At 41.8% G+C, this 22,114-nt stretch overlaps 1 protein-coding gene across 1 annotated transcript; it reads right to left on the bottom strand.

Moving 5' to 3' along the window:
• Positions 1–913: 913 nt before the first annotated feature.
• On the bottom strand, positions 914–21,805 carry LOC124243327 (occludin-like). The gene is made up of 5 exons (XM_046668937.1): positions 21,691–21,805; positions 8,034–8,397; positions 6,248–6,419; positions 3,426–3,467; positions 914–1,927 (listed from the first exon to the last, which is right to left on the bottom strand). The coding sequence occupies exons 1-5, from the start codon at positions 21,803–21,805 to the stop codon at positions 1,826–1,828; spliced, it is 795 nt and encodes a 264-aa protein (XP_046524893.1). The 3' UTR covers positions 914–1,825.
• Positions 21,806–22,114: the final 309 nt, after the last annotated feature.

The raw sequence follows: 22,114 nt of genomic DNA, 5'->3' as shown, positions 1-22,114 counted from the left end.
CAGCGTGGCCACTGATGAGTGGTGTAAATCTGCACTGGGGAACAGAACCCAGGCTACTGAAGCAGAGCATGCCAAATTTAACCACTAGGCCATGGGGCTGGCCCCTGAAGTGGTCTCTAGTGTACCAGATTTGAAAAATGATTTTCTTATTTTATTTTAAAGTCCAATTTTATGGCACAATTTTACAACACGAACACGCTATTTGATTTTTTGCATTCCACTGAATAGTTTTTGTTTTGTCAGAACATGGCAAGCTTGCCTTTGTAAACTAAGTACATTGACTTCAGAGAACAAGAGATTATACTTTAACACATAAAAATCAGTCAAGTTGCTCAAGAGTCCTTACCATTTGGTTTGAATCCAAAAAGGATAAAAAACATAAACTATTCATTATCTTTTGTAGTAAGTACGTACAGCACATGGAAAATTAAGAATTTCTTCAATTTGAAGAATGAATCAGTGTTATAATGGAAACATTTAAAAATTTATCTTTGGACAATGATTCAGACTTGTATATAAAAAATTATATACGTAAATGCCTGAATTGCATACCAATGATTTAAAGATTATTCTTTAAAAAATTTTCAAAGAAAAGAGTTCTAAACTGGGGGATAATCACATCAATTTGGCTACCAGCTACATGCCCAGTGTTATCAGCTAATTTTACTTAATAAAAATTTGAATTAAAAAAAAAAGTGCTGAGATTTAAGGGCACCATTTGAAGTAATTTGGTGTTTTGTGGTGTTTTGTATTCCATTTCAAGACCAATCGGCCATCTTACAGCCAAAGGACCAGGAATCCAGCAGCCAGCACAGCACCCAAGACAGATTAAAACAGCAACAGATACAACTGATGAGTGTAGTTTTCGACAGCTTAGTATGAACAGCACTAATGACGTCAAACAGGTATATTATAGGAAGAAAACCCCAGGTTTAATACCTTATAAAATATGTACAGAACTTGAACATTCTTGTGAGATACAATTCAAGTCACAGTTGAATTATAAATGTAATCAGATACTCTGATAAATGAAACAGCCTAGTTGGTTAAGAAAAAACATATGTAAACCATAAAAAGATTAAAAAGTATTTAAAAATACAGAAAATTCTAACCAGTAGGTTTAAATTCTGATTTAAAAAGTCAATGTATATTTACAATCTTTAAATTTCACAATTTGTTACTTTAACATGATCTTTCACCTGGATAACGTAAAACAATAAAAAGCTTCTTTAACCATTTATACACAGAAAAAAATCAGTAGGGAGGGTGGTAGAACACAACGTCATAGTAGCTAAAATATGGAAGGCCAGGGACTGCTCAGTGAGTCGGAGAACAGACTTGACCCAAAGTGCGAGCTGGCCGACAGGCTGTGCCCTTCAGAGACGTCACTGCAGGGACCCACGCTCCTCATTTGAACAGGAGTGATTACGAATGACCGTGATGCGAAGGGAGGACTCTGGGAGAATTAACAGGATCACCGATGCGAACTGAGGAGCACTCAGATACAACGACGCGACCGCCCAGGATATGAAAGTTCACAGTACCGTTCTCTCCGGAACCTTCCTCAAAGGGTTAAAGACCTCAAACCACAGTTAGTTCTTAATACAAGAACCAGTGTTTAAAGCATGAAATCCTTAATTGGAGTGTTCAGCCCAGTTGATTATCAAAAGCTATTTATAAAATGCATCAATACTGTCATATTAAAGCTACCAGCACTCTGTTATGATCACAAAGGCCTGGGCTCCCGGTCAGTCCAGAGTCATCTGCCTCTGCCAACACCGCAGAGACGCCCGCTTCATCTTACTCTCGGTGTGGCGCCTGCCGCCTAGGTTTTCCGTCTGTCATAGTCTCCAACCATCTTCTTGATGTGCGACAATTTGCTCTTCAACTGCTTGCAGTAATTCCTCTTACTTTTGTAATCTGCAGACTGAAAAGGAAAAGAAATGAACTAGGTAAATTGAACAAGGTAAAAACGAGTTATGTGTCAGCCGCTGGGAAGGCAGAGGTGAAGAGACAAAGGGGAATATTAGTATATAGAATTGCTGGGGGTGTTAAATGGAGTCACACCTGTGGCAGCATCTCGGACCACACGGGTGGCTAATTCTCTTTGCTCTCTCGGATCTTCTAACCTGGGTTTGACAAAGGATACGTTTATTTCTAATGATTTGTAAAGTCACCAAGAAAACTTACTGGCCTTTCTGCTAATACGTTACCTAAAAAAAATCAGTACAACAAGAAACTGATGATATGGGTTGACCTGGGAAAGGGAACTGGTGAAGGAGGCTGAGACAGGAAAGGTTGCTATATGCCCTACTAAACTCCTGCTTTTAAATCATAATGTTCTGCAATTAAAAAAAATTCAATATAAAATCTTTTAAAAACAAAAAATGTTTTAAGTCCATAAAGACTGGTGATGCCAAGTGTTGGCAAGGATGAGGAGCAACTGGGATCTACACTGCCTGGTGGGAATGTGTTACACAAAGCAGGAAAGCTGTCTGACAGTGCCGACCCAGGGCTGGATGCACACGTGCCAGGTGACCCCGCAATTTCACCCCTAAGTATAAACCTAACAAACGTGTGCACGTGTGCATAGACACCCATAAACACGGACCGCAGCTGTACACCAAAACACGAATGGGTCTCACCAACGTAATACCAAGCAAAAGAAATCACACTCTAAATACATACTGTGGGATTCCCATTTATATAAAGTTCAAAGTAGGCAAAACTACTCGACCATGTTAGAACGAAGGATGTTAGAACTTAGGTACCTCTGGGGTGAGTGTGAAAACTGGAATGCAATACAAGGGCAATTAGGATGTGATTTCTTTTTTTTTTTTTTTTTTAGATTGGCACCTGAGCTAATAACTGTTGCCAATCTTCTTCATTTTTTTTCCTGCTTTTTCGCCCCAAATCCTTCCTGTACATAAGTGCATATATTTCAGTTGTGGATCCTTCTAGTTGTGGCATGTGGGACACCACCTTAGTATGGCCTGATGAGTGGTGCCACGTCCGTGCCCAGGATTCGAACCGGTGAAACCCTGAGCCACTGAAGCAGAACATGTGAACCTAATCGCTCGGCCATGGGGCCGGCCCCTAGGATGTGATTTCTTGATCTGGGTGCCAGGCAAAGGTGTGTGGCTGCTTTGTGGAAGTTTACCAAGTTGTACACCTATGATTTGTCTACTTTTCTGTATGCACACCTCGACTTAAAAAAAAGTTAAAAAAAATCAGTATCGGTTGTAGCTGCAAATGACCAAAATTAAGGTTCCAGCCTCTCAGTTACAGTTTTCCTCTTGCAATTACAGGGCCTTCTGTCTATAATCAGTGCAGGTGTGACCGGGGATTCAGTCATTCTAAAGGTTAAAAGGGAAACACATCACTAGCAGTTCCTCCTCAAAGAATCTTACAACGCGAATACTTACCCCCTTCACTTGCTTCAGCCTGTTGTATTCATCGGCAGCAGCCTGTTATGAGAAACACAAAGGAATATGCTTAGCGGGGCATTTCCTCTTTCAAAAATAACATTCCTGATGTTGTATTTTGGAGCTAAAAATGCTAGTTGATGACAAAAATATAGGGAATTAAGAGAAAGTCTTAAAGCTCTTAAAAGTGTTGTGGTCACCAGGAGGGCCCGAAGGGACCCGGTAAAGAGACATTCACAGCAGTAAGCTATTTCCCACGTTCCATCCGTGAAGGCCAGCACCCGTCAAGGCCAGCACCCGTCGTTCCGCTGCCTCTCAGCTCCCCCCGTGCCAGGTCGTGCACCCGCTGACACCACAGTCTTGTCAGGCACAGCTCCGACCAGGGTAGTCTCATTAGAACTGGGCTGAACTCCCCATTAACTTCTCTACTAATCTAGTCTCCTACCCCTTTCATTCTCAGTGCCTGTCATTTGCAATCCTTTAAATCTAAGCATGCTGGTGCTTCCAGGTTTCTACCATGTTCTTCTTATGGCCGTACTCATGCACCCAGTCCCCTACTGTCTGGGGAGCTCATAATGGTCACCTCCCAGTCAAGCCTGCCCTAAACTCTCTGGCCCCCCCGTGGACTCCATTCCTTCTGAGCTGTTAGTGACAGTGCTGCCGGCACTACTGTGAACACAGCACCAGTCACGTCGTCCAGCGGTTTAGATGCCAGTTTCTCTCCTACAACAGGAGCTCTTCGAGGGCAGAGACGGATTTATTTATGTTTCTAACCTCAGCATTTCCACATCATCTGGGACACAATCACGATCAACATACGTTCACTGAGTTGAGAAGGTTTATGATGACGCCACACAGAAGCCATGAGAGAAGACAGACTATATAGAAAGCAAATACTGCAAAACTGAAAAGCAGATCACCTCAATTAAAAATGGCAAAGCGGGGGGCCAGCCCTGTGGACAAGTGGTTAGGTTCATGCACTCACTTTGGTGGTCCGGGGTTTGCCGGTTCAGAATCCGGGTGCAGACCCGCACACCACTTGTTAGGCCATGCTGTGGCAGCATCCCACACAGAAGAACTAGAAGGACCTACAACTACAATATACAGGTGTGTGCTGGGGCTTTGGGGAGAAAAAAAAGGGGAGGGGGAATGGGCAACAGACGTCAGCTCAGGGCCAATTTTCCCCAGCAAAAAACAAAAACAAACAACTCAGCCTTTAAAAAAAAAATGGCAAAGGGTTTTAGTAAAATCAATATGAAGTGATGAAAAAAGTTTAATTACTAATATCTAAGACACAAGGCAGTCATTTTTCAGGCACAAAAAGTTAGTGAGCTGTGGGTCAAATGGGCCCTCAAGAACATAGCCAGCAGGAATGCAGCTGGCATAATCTTTCTGGGGGGCAGTTTTGCAACAAAACTTTAAATGTACATCATCTCTGACTCAGATACTTCACATTCTGGCTAGATAAGCAGCCAAGAGTACAGAGATAAGGAGGCTCCCAGGGTGTTACTGGGGCAGGTGTGCGTGTGTGTGCTGGGGGGAGACCACCTCAGAGTCACCCTCTATAAATGGAACTTCAAGTAAATTATGGCACAGCCATAGGAACGAAAATTGTGTAGCTATAAAAATATTCTTTCAGTAAGTAGATCTTTTCATTCATGTGAATTGAAAACAAACTATTGTTGAGTAAAAAAAGCAGGATATAAGCAGTGCCAGGAAGAACTGAAAAAGAAAACCCCCCACAATGATGGGGCTACAACATGGGAGGCAACTGAAAGCGTTCCCAACAGTCAAAGCTGTAACAATTCGAGCAACAACATAAAGTGGTGTTGATTATACGCCACAGTATAAAACAGATACCATGAGTCCATACTGATGTAAAAGACGGACTAAATAAATAGATAAACACATGGCAGGAAGTGACAAATTTCCCATGCAGAAGAATTCCAAACAATCTGTGCAGGTCCAGTGCCTTTAAAGAGCTGGAGCATAACTCCCCACTCCTTAAGTGCCATCCATGCACAGCGACTGCCTTCCAAGGAGTGCAGCATGGAAAGAGGGATTAAGAAGAAAAGAGTAGGGGCTGGCCCGGTGGTGTAGCAGTTACGCTCGCGCACTCTGCTTCAGCAGCCTGGGGTTCGCAGGTTTGGATCCCGAGAGGAAACCTGCACACTGCTCATCAAGGCATGCTGTGGCAGTGTCCCACATACAGAAAAACAAAATAAAGGGAGAGTGGCACAGATGTTAGCTCAGGGCCAATCTTCCTCACCAATAAAAAAATTAAAAAAAATAAAAGAGTAACTTTACCTAGATAAATACTACCTCAACAGGTGATCGAGGGAAAAAAAACTATCATGGAGTAAAAGAGTAGGAAGGATAAAAATAAAACACAAGACGATTCAATGTAGAAGACCGTGTGTGTCCAGTCTTGCATGGACGGGACAGCTTAACAACTAATATTTTGGTGACAACTAGACGGCAGAATTTAAGGCAATTTATTTTCCTGTATGCAATTCTGTATTATCCCAATTTTTTATAGAAAGAATGAACTGTGTTTACAAATAGAAAAAGTAATATAGCTGTTTTCTTTTAAAGAGGAAGGGATGTCTGTACATAGACTATTGCTTTGGAATTGTTAATTACATCAGCACCCTTCAATTTGGAAAGACTTTCATCCAAGACTCAATTTCAATTATTCTTCAATGAAATTACAGTCTGATAATTACCAGCAAATTTGTATCGACATTAGCATAAAGGATACTGTATCTCCATAGAGTGGAGTAAGATTACACGTCATCGATAATCGTCAGGTGTGAATTTACCATGTACTCTGCGCTTTCTTCTCTGTAGTCGTCCAGTTCTTTATCCAGACGAGAGAGCTCTCTGTTGACCTCATCGAGCTCAGCTTGTAAGCTCTTGTACTCCTGCAGGCCAGTGTCAAAACTTCTCTTGTAGAGCTGTCTTTGTTGATCTGAAGTGATAGGTGGATATTCCCTAAAAATTGAGTGAGAAAATGACTCCTTACATATCCCCAGCAGACATAAAATCCAGTGTGTCCTCCTCAAAGATAACAAAGCTGGTGAAAAGTGAGAATGACATTCTCTTGTCTTCTTTTTGCTGCTGATGGGCACACGAGGGCGGGATGCACACAAGTTCTCTTAAGAACGATGACACTATATACATCACTGCTCATGTTTTTTTAAAAAAACTATGCCTCCATAATGTTTAGAAATAAAGTTGAAAACCATTTATGAAATTTAAGATTCAAGTCATAGGAACTCATTTATTCTGAACATACAACATCATATGGTAAAGGAAAACTCATGTTTAAGTCTTAAAACTGGAATTCTGGACACAAAGTATGTTTTTATCACTGCAGCGACAGAGCAGCTGACTGGCGGCTGGCTCTTCTGCTACCACCTACAGTTTTCAGACTGTTTGGGTATTTTTGGTCTTCATCTTGTTTTTCCTAAGTGGAAATAGCTATTTTCAGTCCTTTGATTATAATGGTAGACACTAAAATTCACTTGTATAAAAATGCATGCTCATTGTAAAAATAACCTGGCAATGCATTAAACTATGGGAAAAACCCTGAAATTCTGTCTCACTTGTATCTCTCAACATTCCAGCTACTCTTTCCATGTGAAGGTGACACTATTAACCCATAATCCACTGACAAAATACTCTGAATTGTTTCACAGGACTCACGAACTTCACAGCAACACAGAACTCAAATTTTAGCTCTAAGTCAGTCTAACAGCTTCATTTGACAGAGGAGAGAACTTAAATGATTTGCTCAAAAGGGAAACAAGAATTCAGGATTCTGGAAAGTTTTCCTTTAAATCTCCCATGATACAAGTTAGGCAAACAGTTTACAGACAGATGCCTGAACTTGGCCAAAAACTCTCGGGGGAGGAGGAGAAGGCGAGGTAAGAGAACCAGCAGCGAGTACGGACTTTGAGCTCCATGTGCCACCCCCTCCCGCCTCCTCGAGAAGCAATATTGTGATGAACCACCATTCATGCCACAAATGTTCTGAGTTGTGTCCCGTTGCTCAGAAGACTTGCGCACAAGGAGGCTGCACGTCAGACATGAGTATAGTGGTAGTGATGGACTCACAATACCACCACCGTGGCTGAACACGGATCAACTCAGTTGTTTACAAAGCTGTTTGCCTAAGTCCTTTGGATTAAACTTTTAAAAGAATCTCTGGTCTCAACGTGAAAGCTTAACTGACAAGTGAACGCCCAAGGAGGGCCACAGCCCTGCTCTGGGGATTTGACCATCGGTAAACAAAGGTCCTCTACTCTTGCATCTTATTTACAGCAAAGATCTTTCTCAGGTGACTGCTGGTAAAGTAAGGGCTCTGGTGAGGCTTATCGGCTACGTGGGGGACGGTGGATGTGTTTTTAAGACGTGGTGACAGCCAAACACATCCCTCCACATCACTCTTTATTATGAAAGCGTACTAACGGAAAAACCTAACAAAAACTGTCTCCAGTCCTGCCCGCTAAAAATGAAGTCATAGCACCCACCCCAGTTTAGGAGGAGCAGCTCCCAGACCTGGCTGGCTCACGCTAGGCGCTCCGGCAGGCAGGGCACGCATACCTGACCCAGTCCTCCTCCAGCTCGTCGCATGACTCGCCGCCGGTCGTGTAGTCGGTTTCGTAGTGGTCCTGCTCTGGTCTCTTTGACTTTCCGGCTCTTCCCTTTGTGGGCGCCCTCTTTGAAGGCATCTCAAAGTTACCACTGCTGCTGTACCGAGGCTGCCTGACGTCGTCCACAGCTGAAGTCAGTGGAAGCTCCTGAACCACTTCAGGCACCGGGGTCGATTTATAGGAAGACTCTGGGTACGAGCGCTTGTCGTTGACTTTCCCGTTGGAGGAGTAGGCCGCGGGGCTGTCCACTCGCTCCATGTAGTCAGAAGGGGGAGGAGGCATGTCCTGGGAGCCTGCAGACACGTTCTTAACCTCTTGAAGTACGTAGAGGCCTTCTTGATTGTTTCGTGTTCCTTGTCTGTTCCTCACCGTGGCCCAGCGAGACCTCTAATCTCCCCATTTCTTGCTTCCTATGTTGTCACTTGTTTCTACCTCACTGGTGACTGGTCTTCAGTAGCCTATTCCAAGGTATCTACCTTGGAATTTTGATTTCGTAGCATTTCCATCTTGTAGCCTTTCCTGTTCACTTCAAGCTGTTCTTACTGGAATCCATTGGATGTGGGGTCTATTCCACTCCAGTGTACTGAGGGTAGGCGGTTCCATGTTCATGTCGTTTCTGGTGTTTTCACAAGCAAAACACTTCATTACTGTGGGTGCCCCCCTAGTGCTGACATTTTAAGAGGAGTTTTCGGTTCTAAGATTTTCTCACACTTTCATTAAAAACGCAAATGTAGGGAGATCTCCATTAAGTCAGGTCCCACCCCAGCTAGGAACCCCTAAAATTGCTTTTAATTTTTGATGCTTTTGCAGGTCATTGACTCATGAGTTTTCACTTTGTCACTGCAAGATAAGCTCAAAACAAAGTCTGTTTTTCTTTGGGACTGAGAATTGTCTTGAGCCCCAGAGAATCTTGAGGTTGCATCCTAACTCTTATCAGAGTGTCCTTCGGAGGCCATTACTCTGGTTCCTTCATTTCACAAGTTAAGTGAAAATCAAGGCCTGCCTTAGTCAAAAGCAGACTGAATATTGCCTCCAGTCCTGTCCTTCTCTTTTTGGGCTTCCTTTTCTATCAACAACTTCCTGTTTCCTATCCTTTTTAGCCCTGGGGAGGTGGTCTCTCTTTAAAAATCTGACAAAATAACACAGCCAACAGAATAATGAAAATTAATTTTTGCAAGGGAGAACCTTCCCATGTGCTTTTTAATAGGGATTTTCTAAAGATAATATGCTAACCTTACTGGTAGGAAGGACAAGCCTTAAATGGGGAAATTTTTCGTTTTGTTTTGGGCAAGAGAGGCCTTATGATGCAGTTTAGATGTACATCCCAGGTTAGTCTTTCAGACATTTTTAGCAGATAAAAGCAAAAAAAAGAGGAGGCTTATGTTTATAGTGCTTTCTACAGTGCAACCGTTCTAGCATTCATTGTATTTTCAGGCCCCATCAAAAGAACATTGAGCATCTCTCTCCCTTTTGGCATCTGCTTGGTTGCTCCGTAATTCCAAGGACTATTAAAAGAACTGATTTGTGCATTTGGTTCAGGAATTCCAAAATAACCTGGAGCTCTCATAATAAGCAGACTGCTGGCTTTTTTCTTTTCTTTTTTTTTTTTGAATCAATGCAATTATAAGATGCATGCAAAGTAAAGGGTTTTGTTAACTGGCCATTTTCGAAGTGGCAAATGGAGGGGAGGCAATGTGGTGACAAACAGTTCTCACCACTGTGTGATTTCGAAGTCTCTGATATGTGATCTAAATTAAGCAGGTTTTCAGAATATATAATTTCTATTCTTCCACCACTCCTTCAGGAAAATAATAAAGAATAATAGTGTATGACATCTTTCATCGATACTTTTTCTTTCTTTCTTGTTTTTAAAAAAATTTTATTTTTCCTTTTTCTCTCCAAAGCCCCCTGGTACATAGTTGTATATTTTTAGTTGTGGTCCTTCTGGTTGTGGCATGTGGGATGCTGCCGCAGCATAGCTTGATGAGCGGTGCCATGTCTGCACCCAGGATCTGAAGTGGCAAAACCCTGGGCCACTGAAGCAGAGTGCATGAATTTAATCACTCGGCCACGGGGCTGACCCCTCATTGATACTTTTTATTATTTTTTTTTTTTTGGAGGACGATCAGCCCTGAGCTAATATCTGCTGCCAATCCTCCTCTTTTTGCTGAGGAAGACCAGCCCTGAGCTAACATCCATGCCCATCTTCCTCTTGCTACTTTTTAAATGATGGTTTGGCAACACAACTTCTTTTATTTATTTGTTTTTTTTAAAGATTGTCACCTGAGCTAACACCTGTTGCCAATCTTCTTTTTTTTTTTTTCTTTTCTGCTTTTTCTCCCTACATCCCCCGAGTACACAGTTGTATACTTTAGTTGTGGGTCCTTCTAGTTGTGGCATGTGGGACACCACCTCAGCATAGCCTAATGAGCGCTGCCATGTCCGTGCCCAGGATCTGAACTGGCAAAACCCTGGGCTGCCGAAGTAGAGCGCGTGAACTTAAACGCCCGGCAACAGGGCCGGCCCCACAACTTATTTTTCATAATGCATGTTTGAGTCGCTGAATGCATTTGTCTCTAGCTTCTTTATTTTCCTCTATCAACAAATGTTTATTAGTAACATTTTATTATATTCCAGGCAGAGTGCTAGAGACACAAAGATAAAACATAGTTCCTATCATCAAGGAGCTCAGAACATGGTATCAAGCTAATCAATAATTGTCATATAGCTTGAAAAGTAAAAAAACCCCAAAAGTATGTATTTGTTACAGAGGCAGCAAGGGGGAAAAAAAGGACCAATGTAGATTTGGTAGATTGGAGAAGATTTTGCGAAGAGGAGATCGTTGAGTTGGGTATTGAAGGAAGAGTACGCATTTAACGTACAGAGGTAAGAGGCAAGGGCTGATGGAAAGACGTTTCTAGTAGAAGGAACAGTTCGTACCAGAGCAAAGGGGTGAAAATAGGAGGGCATTTGAAAGTCTTTTTGGAATGGCTGGAGTGTAGGGTGATCTGGGGAAGATCTGAACTGTGAGGCTCACAGGAGGCAGTGGCGCAATCACAGAAGACCCTTCCCCGCCTTACCTAGGAGTCTGTAGAAAAGGGGGAAACTCTGAAGGAAGGCTGTTAACTGAAATTTGTGTATTAGAGAAACTAGATACTGGATTTAAGAATGGTGAAACCAGACACAGGCAGACCAATTAGGAGACTGTTCAATGTTGAGGTAAAAGATGAAGGGGGCCTGAGGTCAGGCAGTAGGTGTGGTCAGGAGAGAACAAGATAGAAATAAGAGATGTTTAAGAGAGAGAATTGAATAACTAGTTGAGCCTTGGGAAACGCTCACATTTAAAATGTGAGTGGGAGCAGGGAAAGAGAAGAAAAGGCGTTTAGGTAACGCAGAAGGAATTGGCCAAGTAGCAAAAATTGAACCAAGTATAGGACGGTATTCCACAGCACCTGAGTCTCAGCCTTGTACCTAGGCAGAGCAACAATGATTACGTTCATTCATTCATTTGACACATCTGTTTGAATGTCTGTGGTGTGTCAGGCTCTGTCCAGGTTCTAAGCATGTAGGGTTGGATAAGAGAGATTGATCCTTGCTTTCCTGGAGCCCGTGATCTAGTGGAGGGGAGACAGTACAGAAGTAAACACATTGATAAACAAGATGATTTCAAATAATTACAAATAAAAAAAAGAAATCAGGGTTATGTGACAGAGCATGACTGAGGGGGTAGGTGCTGTTTAAGACTGGGTGATCTGGGAAGGCATCTCTGAGAATGATGAGAAGGGGTCAGCCATGAAAAGATCTTAGGCAGGGAGTTCTAGGCAGAGGCAACAACTAGGGCAAGACCCCAAAGGGGAAATGAGCATAGAGGAAAGAAGGGAAGCTGGTGAGGCAGAAGGGTAGCTAGAGTGGGTGAGTATAATGAGATGGGTTGGAGAGAAAGCTGAGGCTTAATCATGTAAGCCTTAACAAACCATGGTAAACAGCTTGGACTTCATTTTAAGTGCAATGGGAAGCTGTTGAAAGATTTTAGATATGAAAGCAACATGATCTGATTTTCAAAAGTTCACCCCAGGGGGCTGGCCCCGTGGCCAAGTGGTTAAGTTCGTGCACTCCGCTGCGGCAGCCCAGCGTTTCGCCAGTTTGAATCCTGGGTGCGGACATGGCACTGCTCATCAAGCCATGCTGAGGCGGCATCCCATATGCCACAACTAGAAGGACCCACAACTAAGAATATACAACTATGTACCGGGCGGCTTTGGGGAGAAAAAGGAAAAATAAAATCTTCAAAAAAAAAAGTTTACCCTGGCTGCTATGGAAGAATGGATTGTAGTGGAATCTTGGAGACTGTTTGAGTAGCAGTCCAGGTAAGAAACGGTGGTGGCCTGATCTTGGGGTTTGGTGGTACAGATGAAACAGATTGTGATGTATTTTGGAAATAGAATTAATAGCATCTGCTGAAAGGTAGGATTTTGGTAGGGTACCACTGGGAGGTTGATGATGCCATTTTACTAAGATGGTGGAAGACTTGAGGAGTAGAGGAGGTCAAGAGTTTTGTTTTTTATCTGTTAAACTTGAGGTGCTTATCACATGAAGATGTCAAGTAGGCAGCTGAATATATGAATTTGGAGTTCAGGGGAAGATGTAAATTTGGGAATCTACAGATGTATTTAAAACAACAGGACTGGATATTATTACTTTGGAGGAGTGAGGCCACAAAAGAAATGGGGCTCCAGAACTGAACCTGAGATAATTGAGTTTGAGCCGGGGAAAAGGATCCAGCAAAGGAGACTGAGAAGGAGCCTTCTGTGAGATACGTAGAAAACTGGGATGGTATGGTGACACTGAAGCCAAGAGAAGAAAGCGAATCAACAAGGGAGGAGTGATCATGTGGGTCAAACGCTGCGGAGAAGTGGTGCGAAACTGAGGACAGATTCAACACCACTGGGGACTTTGACAAGAGGAGATCTAGTGGAATGGAGGGATGGGAAACTCGACTATAGCGAACTGAGGAGAGAATGAGGTGTGGAAGTAGAGATTGTGTCTTTCAAGACATTTTACGGTGCAGGGAAGAAGAGAAATTTAGTGTTGCTGTTTATTGAGCACTATCCTGTGCTAGGCATTTTTGCATATATTATTTATAATTCTCACAACTCCACAAGGTGGGTATATTTATTTTAATTGTTTAGATAATTGAACAGAAGATGAAAAGGACAGGAAACGTTCTTAAAGCCACATAACTAGCAATGACAGAGCTGGAATTCAAGCCCAGGTCCATCTTGGTCTAAGTTCTATTTCGTTCCATTACGCCTTATCCCCTTCAGAGTAGCAGATCACCCCATCGGCATGATTTTCCAGAGCCTAAGAATTCCTTCTCAGCTTCTAGCTGGAAATATTTTTCCTGGGACTTATAGTTTTCCTGAAATTTCACTAATAGGGATTTAAAAAAATATCCATTCTTGAAAGTTTTGCAGACTTCTGTTATTAATTAAAATGTCAATAACAAAGGGAAAGGTAACATCCAACAGCTTAATGCAGATTCCCATGGTTTCAAGTACTGTCTATAAGCTCATGACATCCCAATTTTTATCTTAAATCTAGAACTTTCATTTGTGTTCTGGGTTCATATTTCCAACTTGACACTTGAATAGCTTACAGGCATTTAAAAATCAGCATCTCCCAAAAGGTACTCTTGACTTCCACAAACCCTCTTCCAATTTTCCACGAGAAAGTAAATGGTGACATAGTGCTTTCAGTTGTCTGTTATGGAAACCTAGTAGTCATCTTCTAATTCTCTCTTTCCTTATCCCTCACATCAGATCCATCAACTTATGTCAGCTCTGCCTTCAAAAGAGACTTTAAGGGCCAGCTGGTGGTGTAATGGTTAAGTTTGCAGGCTCTGCTCTGGTGGTCTGGCTTTCATGAGCCCAAAGTTTGTAGGCCTGGATCCCGGGCATGGGCCCATACACTGCTCATCAAACCATGCTGTGGTGGCATCCCACATACTAAAAATAAAGGAAGATTGGTAACAGATGTTAGCTCAGGGCCAATCACTGTCACCACAAAAAAAAAAAAAAAGAAGGAAAAAAAGAGACTTTAAATCTGTCTGCCCTTCTTCTTCTTCAGCATCCCACCTTTAACTACTACCCCACCTAAAGTGGGTTTCTCCCACCGCATCATCTCACCTATCAACATTAATTTCCTTCTAGCACTTATCCCATGCTATTATCATTTGGTTTAATTTTTTGTTTATGTCTCCCCTCTAGAATGTAAGTTCCATTAGGACAGGGACTTTATTTTGATTACTGTTGTATCTCCAGTGTTTATCATGATTAGCACACTGCTAGGCATATGGTAGATGCTCAACCAATATACTGGTACTTGAATGAAAGGATTAATGAATAAATAATTTCCCTATGGGTGGCAGAGACTCAAGGCAAGGAAATAGCCCCGGACAACTGTAACTGAAAAAAAAAAATGTGACAAAACCCATGGTCATCAAAATTGGGCTCTCCAGAATTTTTGAGGCATTGAGGTGACTAGGGCTGGCTCCCCAGTGGCATCCTTTCCTTCTCCCTCCCCTGGTTAAGTTGTACATTACTCCTGTCTGACATGGCAGTAATACAAACAACAGCTTAATTTTTGGTAGTTTACAAAGTACATGCAGATATGTTACTTTAATAACCTGCGAGATGGGGACATAGGTTTTACAGATGGGAAGTTTGAAGAATAAGAGGATTATTTCTTAGAGCCGATAAGAGCTGAAACCAGCGATGGGCCTGCATCCCTGACTCTAGCTCTTCTTTGCATTCCACACGCTACACTTATATATTCTATCAAAAGGACATCATAGCTAGTTTCAGAGAACAGCAGTATTGTAAGGTCAGTGCCTGGTGATTTGCCTAAGTATAAACCTCTCTGTTGAAAAGGGATATCTACCTTAGAATTTGGCTTAGGATTCATCTTGCTCATTTCTAAAAATCAGAAAAGAAACTGAAAACTGTAATGATTTGTAACTCACTGAGACTTTTACATATAATGATCTCATTTACTCCTCAAAAAGACCTAGGGAAATACGTAGAAAAGGATTATTATCCTCATGTTTGAGATAAGTTATCCGAGTTTTAGGAAGGAAAGGGCTCAAGGTGACCCACTTTTAGAACATTGATTAAAAGCACAGGTTCTTGGAGGAACACTGCCTGTGTTTGATTCCTGGTCCAACCACTTATTAGCTATGTAATTTTGTGCAAGTTCCAGAACTCTCTGTGCCCCAGTTTCCTCATTTTTAAAATGGGGATAATAATAGTATGTACCTCATCAGGTTATTGTGGGGATTGTATCTGTTAATCCACATAAAGCATTGTGTGTAATGTTTGGCACATCACAGGTTCTCAATAAATGCTGGCTGTTAAAAGAAGTGACTGAGCCAGGCCTTGGACCTACTTCTTCTGGCTCCAACTCCAGCGGTCTTCCTATCATTCATACTAGTCCTATTCTTAGAAAAGCAAGTTGAAAGAAATTTCTCTTGAAAATGCTCTTTTCAGGAGCATCTGAGGCCAAAGACGTCTTGTTTAGATTTCTACTTAACTCGTAACTGGATTGCAGAGGAGCGATAAGAACTTAATATTGCTACATCTTATGAAATCATGGCACGGAGCGTAATTTTGGCAGAGAGTATGCTGAGGATCATAATAGCAACATAAAGAGTTGTTCTTTTTCATTTTAATTTTTTTCTCCAGAATTTCAGACCTGGAGCAAATGTGCCCATGCCTTTTTGTTATGACACACGCTCAGACTTATTGTGTGTCGGAGGAGAAATCTTCTCTTTCAACTTCAGGTATTTAACATGGTATTAGAGGCTGCATCAGTTATTTATTACTTCTTCTGTCTCTTTAGAACTGTATCCCAGAAGAATAAAAGGCTGATATATTCAGATTATATGTATAAGATATTTTTTGCAGCATTATTTGTAATGTAAACAAAACAAAACAAAACAAAAAACCTGGAAACAACCTGAATGCTCATGAAGAGGGGGACAATTAGATGAATTCTGAAACATCCGTTCTGCAGAATATTAGGCAATGAAAAAGACTGAGTTACAGACCGGAGGAGTACCTGTGATGTACTGCTAAGTGAAGATAAATCCTGCTGCAGATTATGTACAGAGCATGATGCTGTTTTATTTAAAAACCCTAAATTCGACTTATATGTCTATCTTTCTACAAGGATGAGAGGCACGGAAATACAGAGGTGAGAGAATCTCTCGGGACAGGGCAGTACAGGAGAGGACTGTTAGCATCTGCAAGAACGCTAGCTTAAAAAACAATTACATCTTGACATTATTTTACACATAGGAAGCATACACTACATATGAAATAAAAAGTCTAATAAGGACAAATAAAAATTTGTTTTTTCTTTAGCAGTGGCCAGTTGACACATTCACTTTCCCAAAGCCCAGTGATCTTGAGGAAATATTGGTAAGACGCCTCAAGACAGCCAACAGTGAAGCTGTCTGTCCCGCTTAGGAATCAAACCTCCGACCTTGGTCTCAAGAGTACAAAGCTCCACCTGAACTAGTACCCGCTGTTTACACACAATCATAGCAAACTCAGAGTCTGCTTGCAAATTATATAAGTATGAGCTGATGCAGGAGCACACAGCTCCTTAACAAACTAGATTTAATTATTTAATTATGTTAGCCTTTTAATTCATAAAAAAATGATACTTGAATTTCAGTATAGTGTGAAGCTAGAACCTATAAAATCTCAACCTCAGTTATAATAAATGTAATTGCCTTTTTTCCGCTGATTTACCGGTGTTCTTTAAAATGTATGTCTGATGTCATTTAAGCCATATCTGCTATTGTCACAACCGCCTATAGGTTTCAGATTAGTGAAGTCTTTGAAATATGACTCTGCTCAGCAGAAAGGAATCTGCAGCACTTGGCATAAAGATTATAATCTTTGGCCTTCCTGTGGCAAGATTTACAACTGTGACCTTAGGCTCTATTTCTTTTGGAGCGCAGTCACTTCAAGTTACCAGTGATGATTGCTTTGAGTTACTAGGTCAGCGTGAATTGCCTACTATAATGTCAGATTCGTGCTTCCCGAGGGCTGGGCAGTATTAGGGACACGAAACAAAGTGAATTTTAATGTCTGCAGGAGGCAGGGCTCTGATATATGAGCCACCCCAGTAACAACGACTTTCCACGGCAGGAGACTTTATCACCGGTTCCTAACCTCTTCCATGCTATCCGTCCTTTAATTCATGAAAGATTATGAGTTCACTTTTAATTAGGTGAAATAATCCGAAACTACTCAGTTAAAGAGATGAAAGGAAAGAGTTGAAAGCTAGCTCTACCGTAGGGCCAAACTTTTCCTAGAATGATAAAAAGAGGGAGTTGTATGATGGATGATGCAAAGCTGAAAACAGTGCCTTTAACACTGCCTAGAAGCTGAAGTCTCCCTCTTGCTGCATTCCAAAGTGAATATTTTGTTTGTTTAAAATTCAGATCTGTATCCGGATGACAAGCGATAAAGGTAGTTTGAGAGTTTGGTTCTTCCTAGTCAGATGTTGCCTAGTTTTTAACAAGAGGGAGTCGCATACGGTGCATGAAACAAGACCCTTCTTGATACACTGCATTTAAAGACGTTGCTAACACTAGATGGCACTCTAGGGTTGCTTTTCTAGTATCTTCCGCCAGTTTCAAGGTCCTTCAAGATTAATTCTGTCCTTTAAAAAGAGCAAACATGCTATTCAAACAAAGGTCCCTGTAGTTGCTCTGTAGTTCTGTTTTTATATTTATAGTCATGTAATCAATATGTTGGAAGAGTAATTAATTTTTAACCTCAATCCACGGGGAGATCAAATGTTAGTGGAGTTAATGGATGGAACAGGCTTCATTATTCTAAAGTAACACTAATGATAAGGCAAGGAAGAAAGAGGAGGTTGTAAACAATTGTGCTTTCAAACACAATCATAAAGCCACAGTGCCATGTGGTCACGGGATGCTGACCTATTGCCACTCTCCTCAGTACAGCTGTAGTTTCTGCTTCAGTCAAGTAGTCTGAACAGAAATACTCTCTGAGCTGATCTTTTAAAATATTTCCTATTCTAGTCAGTGCTGTTGGAGTTATTATTCCAAATAATAGTCCTGGTTTTGTTGCCCTTCTGTTTTGAAAGCCTTTTGTCATTCCCCATTTCCTAATACCTTAGGGCGATATTAAAGGCCCTTCATGATTTGGGTCCTCTGCACTCCTAGAGCAAGCACCCTAGCTCCAGGTGTGCAATGTGAATCTTCACCCACAACATTTTGCAGTGCCATGTGCCTGACTGCGTGCTGTATTCTTCCAAGAGAGATAAAACTCAGTGCAGATTCTGTATTGCATCATATCCATGGGCACAGAGGGCTCTGGATGGGCTCACTCCCAGGACAGGAGTGCGGTGGCATGGACAGAGCTGAGGGGCTGGAAGCCAAACAGGACAAAGGACTTACTCTCTTTTGTCCTGATTATATCCTCCCATTACCCAGCCCCATCATTGAATTTCCAAACTTACTTCCCAGGATCATGAGAAAATAAGAAAGATCATACTGTTGTAGGCAGCAGAGATGTACAGTTGATTGTATACCAAGGCTCATTATCAATAGACACATTACTATTTCTTCCCTAAATGTTATTATATTCAAATCAATCTCTCTTGCTCCTTAACCATTCTTGTATGTTCCTTTTTTTTTGAGGAAGATTAGCCCTGAGCTAACATTTGCCACCAATCTTCCTCTTTTTTTTTTTTTTTTTGCTGAGGAAGATTGGCCCTGAGCTACCATCTGTGCCCATCTTCCTCTGCATTATATGTGGGACGCCTACCACAGCATGGCTTGTAAGTGGTGTGTAGGTCTGCACCTGGGATCGAACCAGCAAGTCCTGGGCCGCTGAAGTGGAACATGCAAACTTAACCGCTGCACCACTGGGCTGGCCCACTTTCCTGACTTTGCTTATGTGATTGTCTATATGTGGAATGTCCTTTTCTTGTCTATCTATCTGGGCCCATCTTGCCTTCATCTTCTTTCTTTGCCAAAACCTTCTTCAAAGTCTTCTATCATAATGAATCTCTTTATATGCTGAACTCCCAAATTTCTTAATTTACAGGACAATTCAATAGCCTATTACAGTGAGGATTTCCGTCCTTTTTCTTTTTCCTTTTTTTTTTTGCTGAGGAAGATTCACTCTGAGCTAACATCCGTTGCCAATCTTCCTCTATTTTGTACGTGGGTTGCTGCCACAGCATGGCCACTGACAAGTGGTGAAAGTCTGCACCCCAGAACTGAACCTGGGCCACCAAAGTAGAGTGCATTGAACTTAACCACTAGGTCACGGGGCTGGCCCCTTATTTTTCTTTTATAATAAATGTATATATCATGTGAGGATTTGTAAATCTTTGTATCTCCTATATTGCTGAACCAGCTGCCTCATGCAACACAGATGGTCCATAAACATTGAATTTACTTAAATTAGATAGGGTAAAACTTGATCAAAGGACTGAGGATGGATGGCTTTATTAAGGATAGCTTGTTTTTTTGGACTAATCATTAAAAGAGGAAGATTCTTAAATGGTTTATTCCATAAAAAACACTGGTTGATAAGGGTTGTGTATACCCCCTCTGAAAGAGACCATTAGTTGCCTACCAACATCCATTCTCCCCTTCTCCCTTAACAGAAACCTGGTTTTTAGCTGGCAACTGGGGCCAAAAGGCAGCCCAGTCACCCCCTGCATCTAGGTGTAGCTCTAAGACTACATTCTGGCCAAATACAGTAGGGAAAGAGTTTCACAGGCCTTTTAGGAAAGTTCACAAAGGATGCTGACTCAGTGGTTCCTCCATCTTCCTGAAACTCAGGAAGCCACCCAGACCACAAAGGTGACTTTGACGATAGAAGCCTTGCGCCGGGAACGACGGGGCAGGAAGATGGGAGCCTGGGTCCCCGACAACACCTTGCAGCCTCCACACCAGCCCCCAAATATCTGTCTCCCAACTTGTTTTCTGTAAAAAAGGAAACTCTTACCTCATTTAAGCCACAGTTGTTTTGGCATTTTCTGAACCTGATCCTGATACACATACTCTAGATTAATTGTGGATCATTACTTTTGTTGTTTTTACAGACTTTCTGTAAGTATGATAATGATCCTATAAACATACCATCTAAGTATAAGCAGGAGTTAAGGTGTTCAAAGAGAACAGGTAAACGCAGGATGAAAATTTTCCATTTTAAAATGAAAGAAGACAAGCTTGGGTATAATTTGTGTTAATTTAGTAACTTAAGCTTTAGAGTAATTAGAACGAGACGGAATTCTTTAGAAGGATAGGAGACCTGTCATTTGGGATTACTAGTTGAGACGCACAATGACTTGTCAATGTATGATCTTTGCTGGTTTATTACATGCAGTTGGGGCCTATGTAAAATTGAGCCAAACTTTTTTTATTCCTAGGATATACAGTGGCTCCCTTCTCTTTTTTTTAGAACAAGTGATTAATTATATTTGTATATCGGGAGTGGGTAAGAAGGGAGAAGGTTAAACAAAAAGGAAGAAATGAACAATTGTTGAATGTCTTTAACTGGCTAGTAGCAAACAATACATAATTTTATTTAATCTTTCCAGACAGTAACTTTGCATTTTACGACGAGGTAGGTAACTCCTGCTCAGTCTCACTTCCCTGACCTCTAAACATTGCATGCCCTGAGGTTTCATCCTTGACCCGCTCTAGATTCTATCCCTAAATGGTCTCATCTGGTTCCAAGGCATTATACCACCAAATGCTGATGGTTTTCCTCCTCTAAACTTTGGATTTTGTATATTCAAATGCCTATTTGGCATTTTTTTTCTTTTTGAGGAAGATTAGCCCTGAGTTAACATCTGCTGCCAATCCTCCTCTTTTTGCTGAGGAAGACTGGCCCTGAGTGCACATCCGTGACCATCTTCTTGTACTTCTTTTGAGGAAGATTAGCCCTGAGCTAACTACTGCCAAGCCTCCTCTTTTTGCTGAGGAAGGCTGGCCCTAAACTAACATTCATGCCCATCTTCCTCTACTTTATACATGGGACGCCTACCACAGCATGGCTTTTGCCAAGTGGTGCCATGTCTGCACCCAGGATCCGAACTGGCGAACCCCGGGCTGCCGAAGCAGAACGTGTGAACTTAACTGCTGCGCCACCAGGCCGGCTGCTACGAGTCATCTTTGATCATTCTCTTTCCCTTCTCATGCACGTACAGTTCATCAGCATGTTCCATTCATTTTATCTTCAAAATGTATCTCAAATCTGTCCACTTATTTCTCCCTCCACTGCCTCCATCCTACTTCAAGCCCCCCATGATCTCATGCCTGGAGTTATTCAATAGCCTCCCTGCTTCTCTCCCATTGCTACGATCTACTTTTCCCTCAGCAGCCAGACTGATCTAGTAAACAGAAATCATGTCCTCTCCTGTTGAACTCTCTTTAGTAGCTTCCCACTGCTGTTCGAATAGAAATCTAACTGGTTGTTGCTTACATTTCCCACTTTGCCTCACACCACTCTTAACCAGCTCAACATATTACTGCCATGCAGGCCTGTTACCTGGGCCTTCAACAGGCAAAGCCCTTTCCTGCCTCCAGAAGCAGCCTCTGCGCTTGATGTTCTCTCCGCCTGGATTGCTCCGCACCAGCTCTTCACAGGGCTGGCTCGTTCCCATCTTCAGGTCTCAGCTCACATTTTGTGTTCCTAGAGAGGTCTTTCTGGATCACGCTATGCCACATAGGATTATTTTACTATCCTATTTATTCCTTTCATAGCACTATAACAATTTGAAATTAACTTTTGTGTATCTAGCTCTTCTATGCATCTATCTACAACATCTATCTATCTATCTATCTATCTGTCTATCTATCTACCTATCTGTCTTCCTTCTTGCTTTGGAATAAGTGCTCCACGGAGGCAACAGTCTTGTCTAGCACATGCCCTGCTGTATCTTCCTTCCTTAGAACAGTGCTTGTCATGTAGA

This window comes from Equus quagga, chromosome 8, assembly GCF_021613505.1.
Source record: "Equus quagga isolate Etosha38 chromosome 8, UCLA_HA_Equagga_1.0, whole genome shotgun sequence".
Classification (NCBI taxonomy): domain Eukaryota; kingdom Metazoa; phylum Chordata; class Mammalia; order Perissodactyla; family Equidae; genus Equus; species Equus quagga.
The sequence above is the reverse complement of the archived record's forward strand: the minus strand, read 5'-3'. Positions and strand labels throughout refer to the sequence as shown.